Here is a 9,906-nt window from a genome sequence, read left to right as displayed (position 1 = left end):
GAGTCAATTTCCCAAAAATGCTCCATCAGCAAATAGGTTAGTGTGCGGTGGACAGTATGGCTATGTAATTTACTAACCACACAGTCCAGAATGAGGTGATAAAGTCGCAAAACTTTAGCTGCATTTGGTGGATTAAGTCGCAAAACTTTAGCTTCGTTTAGTGGCGCCATCTACTCTAGGTAGATGGCGACCGGTTTTGTTACTGGTTGGTACATTTGTTACAAACATTCAGGCAAAGGCCAGTCAAAGTTGAGACGGGAGCCGGGTTTTTACCGATGTTTGCCATCCTTATATGTGAGCAATCGTAAATTCATGGTTTGCCGGAGTTGCGTTCAATTTAAATCTCCGAACTTCTGAAGCTGAGATATTCTATGAATGAAGGCTTGTATCGCAGTCTAGAATTTAAAAACGGGTGACCAAATAATGAATTAGGTGCTAAATGTTGATTTAATGCAGGGTAAGTTAAAAACAGACATTCCGTCCGAGTGGGATTCATTCAAAAATTTGAGGGGGTTCGCTAGAAAACAGTGGGGTTCGCTAGAAAAGGGGGGTTCGCCCGAACCATAAAAACCCCCCCTGGCTACAGGCCTGTTTTAACCTGAAATAAAGACGGAACTCGACAAAGCAAGTTCCTACTGGTTATTCTTTTTAGTAGACGTCTAATTTTCGTCAGTGTAAATTGCAAATGCACCTCAAGATGCTATTCAAAACATGTTGCTAATTTTATTAGGGAGGAAATTTGTAGAGAATAAAATCTAATTTGTTAGGTTTATTTAGATTTGACTCTAAAATAATACCATGAGGGTTTCTTATTTGTTTTTTGCTTTGTTTTATAAATTTGTTAAACAAAACATTCTTGATTACACCGAGCTTGTTTACTGTCAAGCACTATGAAACTTTGGGCGATCTGACGTCATCACAGCCGAAGCGCATGTCTAGTGCAAAACACCCCACAAAAATGGACCAATTGGCGGGCAGGCAGAGTTTTTGGGGGCGCGACCTATTCTGTTTACAACTAGACTGCCGACCAGCATTACCCAACGAAGAATGTGTGCTTGGAAAAACATAATCAGACCATGGAGTTATATTATTTTAATTATAACTCCATGATCAGACCTAAAGAAATGCACGCAAAAACAATATAAAAATCGCATCAATTTTATTGGTAATAATTTAATTTGCTGAGCAGTTCAGCAAAACAACAGGTACTGTACGTATTATTAAATAATGTGTTGAATTTGCGTATTTTAGACTAGGCCTAGTCAAAAGAATCCAGGGCTGTGATAAATTAATTAAATTAATAGCTAGGCCCAGACTACAACAATCTTATTGAAAATGACACAATTCTATTCTGTCTGCTGTAGAACCTTATCCAAACTGCAATAGTATAAAATTGAGGTTTTTGGAGTGCAGATAAAGTTTTACATCCATACCAGCCAGGAAAGTCCCTGGAGTCCGATCCATCACATTTAAGACAGTTAGTTTGGACAACGAGAGTACACAACATTCCATAAATTAATGCTTTCCTCTTATTATACAGTTTACTAGTCTTTTCAAGAGTAGGGGGTATTGTCTCTCATTAGTATGGCTTTAATATTTGTCAAAATAGAAAACTATGAAATAGGGCACAACAAAAGATCCAGATTAGCTTCGGTACGGACGCAAACTGTTTTAAGCAATTTTAAGAGTTTCAAGTCGACAGAATTCGGAGACAATTTCTTTATTTTTTGAGCATTTGTTAAATTTATTGACCTAGGCCTAGGCCGACTTACCCAATCCTCAGACCCTGGGACTTCACCCGGGGAAATTTGTGTACGCGAAGTTGGGCGTAAAGTCGGTGTGGGATTCTACCCGGGGAACTATGGTAATATTTTATAGCAGTAGTGACTGAGAGAGTTTTCTCTATTGTTGAAAAAACAAAACCAAGCTTCGAGCTAGCATGACAACAAAAACTTAAAGTGCTTTAATCATGGACCTAGGTCCATGCTTTAATGACACACAAGCTGGAAATGTTGAACAGAGATTATAAGTGTCATTCGAATAAATATTGACGTTATGACTCCAATGAGATCCAGCGAAACAAGCAACATACCGTGCCCTTCATGTTGAAGTCTGTAAGCCTACTGATTAAAATGTAACTTAAATATTTTTTCTTGGTTGTGAGGTAAATAAACAGTACACTTGATATTAAGTAACTCTTGTTTTGTTTGAAGCAACTGCAGGAATTAGGATATATAATTGCCATCTTAATTTTTTGTCACCAATGAATAGCGTCCCTATTTTTGATATTCAAATGTTGGCAGGTATGTAAATATACAGCATTTGATGGACGGACCTAGTTGTATGGGGGTGTAGGTGTACGTAAAAACATTAGAAACCATTACTGGACTACATATCCCTCTAAACTACGTTTACGTACAAAGGAACGTACACACCCGCAGGGTTCTGGTTTAAAAATAATAAAAACAATTTGTTAAAAATGGGTGATTTAGTGGAGTGGTAATGATTGGAATTTTGTACTAGACGGAATGAGTTTGAGACCTGTCAATGTTGTACAGGTACTTGGAGTCCTCGGGTATCAGGCACTTTGCTCCAATTACTTTTCTTGGATGAGACTTAAAACTGTTGGTCCTGTGAGTATTTTTTCACTGTGTACTGGTTATTGACTCCGCGGATCCCAAAGAGCTTTATCAGAATTTTCTTGCTGATTCAACAGAAGGACCATATACTTTTAAAATTTGTTTGGAAAGCATCATATTACGTTTGAATACTAAGTACTAATCGTTATCAAAATTGCTCATAAAATGGTTTTGTATATTTTATTGTTGCTTTCACAGGTACTGGAAAACTAACATAGAGGGGGCGCCGGCAGGCATTCTGAAAGGGAAGAGCGTGGCGATCAAAGACAACATTGCCGTTTATGGAGTTCCTATGATGGGCGGATCATGGATAATTGAGGGCTATGTACCAGAGTTTGACGCTACCGTAGTGACCCGGATTCTCGACGCAGGTTAATAATGTTGTACATAATGATATACAACATATACTAGGCTTTTTCTGCGTAAGCGGAAAAGCTATTGCTTCTGTTATGATGTTGTTTCCTATTCTATGTTTAAATTGTACCGTACAAAGCTAAAGGGGTTTCAACCTTTCACCTTGGCTAGTTTGAGAGAGCATTATAGCTCAGTTAACAGTGAATCCACAAATACAAAACGAACATCTTAACTAAATCAAATATAGTACTGGTAATTTGGTTTTTTCTTTTGTTTCATTTTTTGTTTCATTTATTTTATCACACGATAAAAGTAAATACATACAATAAACAATTTAATTCAAATTACAAAAACTAATTAAAATTCTAGTTAAAATTAACAAAATTCTAAGTGATACAAGGTTATCGTGTGAATGATGGTCATAAAAAAAGGCATGACCACCTACTACAGCGCTAGTCACAAAACTATAAAGAAAACAAAATCAGCGGGAGTAGGCCTAAAGGAAGAAAAAGTTTATTTTTTACATTTTACCTTTTTATATAAGTTACTTAACTTTTGTATACATGCAGAAAAAAAAGGAAAAAATGTTCATGTACCATATACCTGAAGTAGAGATTGTTTATATTTGCTTTTGAAACTAGCAATAGAGTTTTTTTTGTTTCAAGTCCAACGAAGTCGCCATGCTGTTGTTAAATATTGTCTACAGTTGTTGTCTACAATTTGACCTAAAATTAAGTTATCATGAGAAAAATTATCTAATATGAATGGGACCATTAGTAAAATTAGTCGAATGTATTTGTAAGTCATCATCGTACAATTGATTTGGAATAAAATCGCTGGTGAAGTACGTTCGTAGAGTGTTGTAATGGCTTATTTTGGCCCGAAATTGTTCTTTTAGACCACACTATTTGGGATTGGCAAAAGTATCGTTCTGTCCCATGGGAGATTTCTGTGTGACCCTTTTCTGGCGCCGCTACTGATTCTACACCTTTTCCATCCCCAATCACATTATCTGGATTTGAATGATAATTGATTCATTTATTTATTGATTTGATTCATTTATTTATTGAATGATAATTGATTCATTTATTTATTGATTTATCTAGGTGGTGTAATTAAAGGAAAATCTGTTTGTGAAGATTTCTGTATATCGGGGGAGAGCTTCTTTGGAGCTAAAGGTCCAGTATTGAACCCTCATAATAAGCAATACAGTGCCGGAGGATCAAGCTCGGGTAGTGCGGCTTTGGTCAGTAGATAAAACTCCGTTATTCATTATTCCATTCCAAAAATGCATAGATTCAAAATTGAAAGACTAATTAAAAACTATATACAGATCTCTTCGGAGATCCTGTTTTTTTGTCGTCAACATCATGTTCCTAGATAATACTACATTATTTGTATTCTCAGTGTCAAGCAGCAAAAACTTGACACTGATGACTGGCTCGGGTTTCTTCCTAGGTTTCAGCTGGTGAGGTAGACATGGCTATTGGTGGTGACCAAGGTGGGTCTATCCGCCTTCCTTCAAGTATATGCGGCATCGTTGGTTTAAAACCTACGCATGGGCTTGTGCCATACACAGGAGCACAGTCGATCGAACCAACTGTTGATCACCTTGGGCCTATGGCGAACACGGTATACGACTGTGCCTTGTTGCTTGAGGTGAGAAGTACATCCACACACATGCTTTTCACTATTTTTCACCTGTATTCACCTGTGTTGTCGGGCTCTATTATAAGACTTCTGATTATGCAAGGGAAAAATATCTGGGACTTGTTAGCAGGAGAGAAGAGAATGTGTCATATACTAAGCTGTTCAAGAAGGCAAGGAGCTCTGCATTGAACTGTTAATAGTCGGAACATCCACTGCCGAACTTGGCAGCGTATTCCATGTATTCACTACTCTGTTTGCAAAAATGTATTTCCTTATGTTAAAACGGGCATTTTTTCTGAATAATTTAATTGTGACCTCGCATGCATTTTTTTTTTTATCGTAATGATGAAGTGTCTCTAGATGCAGCATGTTTTAAACTAAACACACCGTAAATAGTGTATTCTGCGCATATATTTCATACTTTGGTTATGCATAGGCTACTCCAGAGTTTGAGCACACGTTCATTAAAATATTTTTAGAATACTTTATTAACATTTATTTCAGGCGATAGCTGGTTACGATGACGGATTGGATCCGAGACAGAATCAGACAAAAATATCACCAGTAAAGTACACCAAAGAGGTAAAGTAAATTTGTGCCGAGCCACAGGGCTCATAGGGGCTGCAGCTTATCCTCAGTCTCTGTAGCGTGAAGCGGGTGAGAGTGTGATACACTCCTGGGCTAGTCCACTGCAGGTTACTCCTAGCAATTTGCTGATATCCATTGATCGAGCTGGGTAGACTGAAGCAATGTAGTTCCTTGCACAAGGGTACAGGCGAAATTCACAGCGAAGGATTAAAACCCCGACAACGAGGTTGAGAAACCAAACCATTTCCACTGCGCCAAATAGCTTACCAAAGATGTAATCTAATAAATAAGAAGCTATAATGTAATGTATATTCAATACCATAATGTCCATATAATATTACTTTTAGCTTTAGATAATTACTTTTGCATTTGCATACAGTATGTTGCTGTTTTAGAGATTGTAGATATCTGTTATCATTTGTAGCTTACTATTTGTCATGTTTTGTTTTCCTGTCAGGATTGAAAGGTCACCATTGGAAAATGAATATATATAAAATTTTATATACCGTAAAGTTATTCATGGAGGACATTAATTTACAAACAATAGCTTTTGCTTTCAGTTGGAAACATACAACCTTTCCGAATTTAAAATTGGTGTGCTTAAAGAGGCCTTTGAACAAAAGGAATCCGATCCTAAAGTGAACCGCCTGATTAAGGACGCTTCAGTTCTCTTACGTGATGCTGGGGCTGGTGTCCAAGAAGTGTCGGTACCAATGCACAAAGATGGTAGATATGTCTTTCCTGTGTTAAAGCACTAACTGTTAACTTTCATCTACGCAATATTGGTAACATCAGGAAATATCTAAACACACTACTCCCGCTTTAATCAACGTCTCTGTCACTTCTTGTCTTTATTATTCTAACTCACTTTTCTCTTTTGGCCTAAAGAGGACTGTATGATACCATAGGGAAAACTATTTTCTCTATGATGATAAACAAATCAACGTAATGAACATAAAATAAACAAAAAAGTGTTTTTTTCTTTCCATACAGGTCCAAACATGTGGTTTTGCGTTGGATACCAAGGTGTTGCCGATACACTGATGAGAGGAAATAGTAAGAAATAAACTGAATTATCAATTATGATTATATATTTTAGAAATGGAAATATCTCATCACCATGTCAATACCATCAATATTTAAATATTTCCTTATTTTGGTTTATACTTATACGACTTTTATTGTTTTTTTTCGAGTTTTTACAGTTATGTAACAAATAACACAACACACCAAAGTGTAGATATACATAATAAAAATGCATAGTAACGCCAACAGTTTCGAACATCAGATTTTATAAGGAACACCTAGCTAAGAAGCTATGCATGCAGCTTGTAGGTGCGGCCTACTACTGAACAGTGCCGTATCTCATCATCATAAGCAACAATTGTCATCTTCATTATCATAATAATAATAATTATACAATTACTGGTACTTAGAGCCATTTTTACCCAGTCAGCTGGAGCTGACTGGGTTCTGTTTCTTAGCAGTTTCTTCCTTCTTTACCCAGTCAGCTCTGACTGGGTTCTGTTTCTTAGCAGTTTCTTCTTTCTTTCTTTCTTTCTTGCAACGACATTTTAAAAGGCTACTAGTGGCAAACTACTGGACCGATTTAATTAAAACTTGGTCAGTAGGACCGGTGCAACCTCCCATTTATGTGTTGTTCACAACTTGCGGTCAAAGGTCATATAAGGTGCATTAGGGTCAAAAAACCAAAAATCGTATAAAAGACTACTTGTCTCACAAATAACACAGTCTTGTCCTTTGCACATATACATTGGCATAAGGCAGAGTCTATAGGGTGATAAGGGGTCAAAGGTCATTAAGGGGTAATTTTTATCTTTTTTCTGGCAACATTTCAAAACGCTACTAGTGCCAAACGGTCGTACCGATTTCAACCAAACCTGGTCAGTATAATCGGTGACACCTCTCATACATGGGGGTGTTCACTGCTTGGGGTCAAATGTCACATAGGGGTCTTTAGGGTAAATAACTTTCAAAAAAATGAATAAAAGACTTCTTCTGTCACAAATAACATAGCACAGTCTTGTCCTAGGTACACATGTATTGGCATAAGGTAGGGTCTTTATGGTGTTCAGCGATTTATGGTCAAAGGTCATTAAAGGGTTATTCTTTTGTTCTCTCTAGTAACATTTCAAAATGCTACTAATGGCAAACCATTGGATCAAATTCAATCAAATTTTGTCATTAAGAACCGGCGACACCTCCTACACCCCAGTCTGGGATCAGGGGTCACATAGGGGTCATCGGGGTTAAATTTTCAAAATAACCCAATTGAGCTCAAATTTACCAGGAATGATCCCCTTAGGACCTTCTAAACACACAAACAAATACTCTTTACCCCATATGTCAAAGTTCATAGGTCAAAGTTCAAAATGTTACTAATGGCAAACGATTGAACCGAATTCAATCAAATTTGACCATTAAGAACCAGTGACACCTCCTACACCCCTGTCTGGCATCAGTGGTTACATAGGGGTCATTAGGGTCAAATTTTCAAAATAGCCCAATTGAGCTCGAATTGACCAGGAATGATCCTTAGGACCTTATAAACATGAAAAACTACTCTTAATCTATAGGTAAAAATTCACAAGGGTCACTATAGTGAAAATTATCAAGTATTTCTCTTACTAACGATTGAACCAATTGCATTAGACAGACTTCTACCAAACATGGGGTGTTCACAGGTTGAGATTAAAGGTCACAGTGGTTATCTCTTAAAAAATGTCTGGGTTCATGTTCTATTGAACATAGTATCTCTAGTTTATATTATAATACAGTACGGTACTAATAATCGTCACCATTGTTATTACAAAGTCATAAACTTGCTGTCATAATATCTGGTTTAAAAATCTTCTTAATTTATTCACCATAACTATTGATAATGCAATTGTTATTTACAAAGGTCATGAAGCTAAAAAACACACACCTTATGGACATAATGACTACCAACGTACTATAAAATATTGTATAGCCTTCAACCACAGCTTATCTTTGGTTTTTTAACACAAAGTCAAGTCACACAGGCCGAATTATTATTGATAACAAGTACATTTTATTATGCGCTATTACAAAATGAAGAAGTATGGTTGTTTCAGACGTAAATGGTAAATGGTGTGACCTCTCGCAATAAAATTTTACCGTTGATTTTTGCTTTGAACCGTGGTTTTTATCTCGAGAAGCAGGACAACCGCTTTTGATTTGTTCAGCAAAAGGTTTATTAAACGAGCATATAAAATTCGCAATGAAATATTAAATTCCATTAATTGATTAATTAATTACCTTTCTGCTTTTCTTAATTCTAAATATTTAATTTTGTTATATTAGTTCTTTTTCTGCATTACTGTATTGTGTCTGTTTTCTTCAATATTAATATTACGGGTTGGGGTGGGGGATGTTTCAGAATTTATATTACTGATCGTAAATTTGAGAGGGTTGTAAATAAGTGTTGTTTTTGTATTGTCCCTTTATACAGTGGGGCAAACTTACTTTTGTTAGGTGAAGTCTTGTACAGTATGTATCTGTATTCTATTCTGATGTTTTCATGAACTCACCAATATTATCGAGTGCCACTGATACGAAGGTGTACGTTCGAATAAATATATAAAAATGGGTACCAATATTCAGCGGACACCTATTAAGGAGACATTTTTTCGTACTAGGTGTCTAATAAATATGGATTCTACTGTATAGGAAACATAGGCCTATATAACAACTATATTCAATTGCTTTCGTGTTTGAATTGTTTACTGATTAGGAGATCAAATAGACGTCTGTTACCTCCATTTCCACATCATTTCAACAATTTTAAATATATATTATTGTACGTACGAAATGGTCAAAGGACAGAGTCACGGTCAAATAACAAAGTCAAGGTCACCGAAATTCGATATTTATCCCAGGCATAAAAGTAAATAATGGAATGGCCTGCCAGCATATTGTGCGTTATTCAGGCATGGACTCTCTATGGAGTGACTGCTCTAGTTTTACGTGCTTCAACTGAAAAGAGATAATAATGTTTGAAAGCATCATCTTTAACAGTACCATAATGTTCTTCAACAACACTTATTACTAACTTTCCGTTTGTGTTTCTTTCAGCTGTTGGTAGTGGCTTCAAAGGATTTTATCCGACAAGCCTAGTTGATGCTGTTGGTAGAGGCATCCAGGCCCAGCCTAACGATCTGCCACATACAGCAAAGGTAAGGTAGATATGTTTAACACCTTACTGTATCTGTAGACCTACAATTTTGTTTACAATGCATTTACTTACAGAACAACATTCGTTTAAATCTACGCAACACTTTGATATTAAACGGTCATAATGGGAACATGTTTACGGTGCTACGCATCAAACTTGGTTTGAATATTAGGCCTATTTACTATAACTTCCCAGCTGCGACCTACAAGCGTTTTAGTCATGCAGGGGAGAAAGTGCCTGGGGGTTAGATCTACGCCTATATCCTGTAAATCTCCGTGGTAAGGGTGTGATACGCAGATTCGAATCCCGCCATAGACACCATTTTTCATACAACTGAAATAACTTTTTGTTAATGAGCTATGCTTCGTGTTTCATTCTTGAAATACTGAGCTGCACTGATGAGATCTAACAAGATCGAAAAAGTAATGTGTATATATATATATACTGTCTCTTATACAC

At 36.5% G+C, this 9,906-nt stretch overlaps 1 protein-coding gene across 1 annotated transcript in view; it reads left to right on the top strand.

Annotated features, from left to right (window-relative positions):
• Window positions 1-9,906, top strand: part of LOC117114438 (amidase-like) — a 20,854-nt gene that overhangs the window by 7,971 nt on the left and 2,977 nt on the right. Inside the window, exons 3-9 of the mRNA XM_033258105.1 lie at window positions 2,838-3,010; window positions 4,100-4,239; window positions 4,452-4,652; window positions 5,148-5,225; window positions 5,792-5,957; window positions 6,225-6,287; window positions 9,348-9,448. Of these exons, the coding sequence (XP_033113996.1) occupies window positions 2,838-3,010; window positions 4,100-4,239; window positions 4,452-4,652; window positions 5,148-5,225; window positions 5,792-5,957; window positions 6,225-6,287; window positions 9,348-9,448 (922 nt within the window). The remainder of the gene's footprint in view (window positions 1-2,837; window positions 3,011-4,099; window positions 4,240-4,451; window positions 4,653-5,147; window positions 5,226-5,791; window positions 5,958-6,224; window positions 6,288-9,347; window positions 9,449-9,906) is intronic.

The sequence above is a fragment of the Anneissia japonica genome, unplaced genomic scaffold, assembly GCF_011630105.1.
Source record: "Anneissia japonica isolate Jap-2015-1 unplaced genomic scaffold, ASM1163010v1 scaffold3845_len455572_cov173, whole genome shotgun sequence".
Lineage (NCBI taxonomy): Eukaryota > Metazoa > Echinodermata > Crinoidea > Comatulida > Comatulidae > Anneissia > Anneissia japonica.
This window is presented reverse-complemented; position numbering and strand designations above follow the sequence as displayed.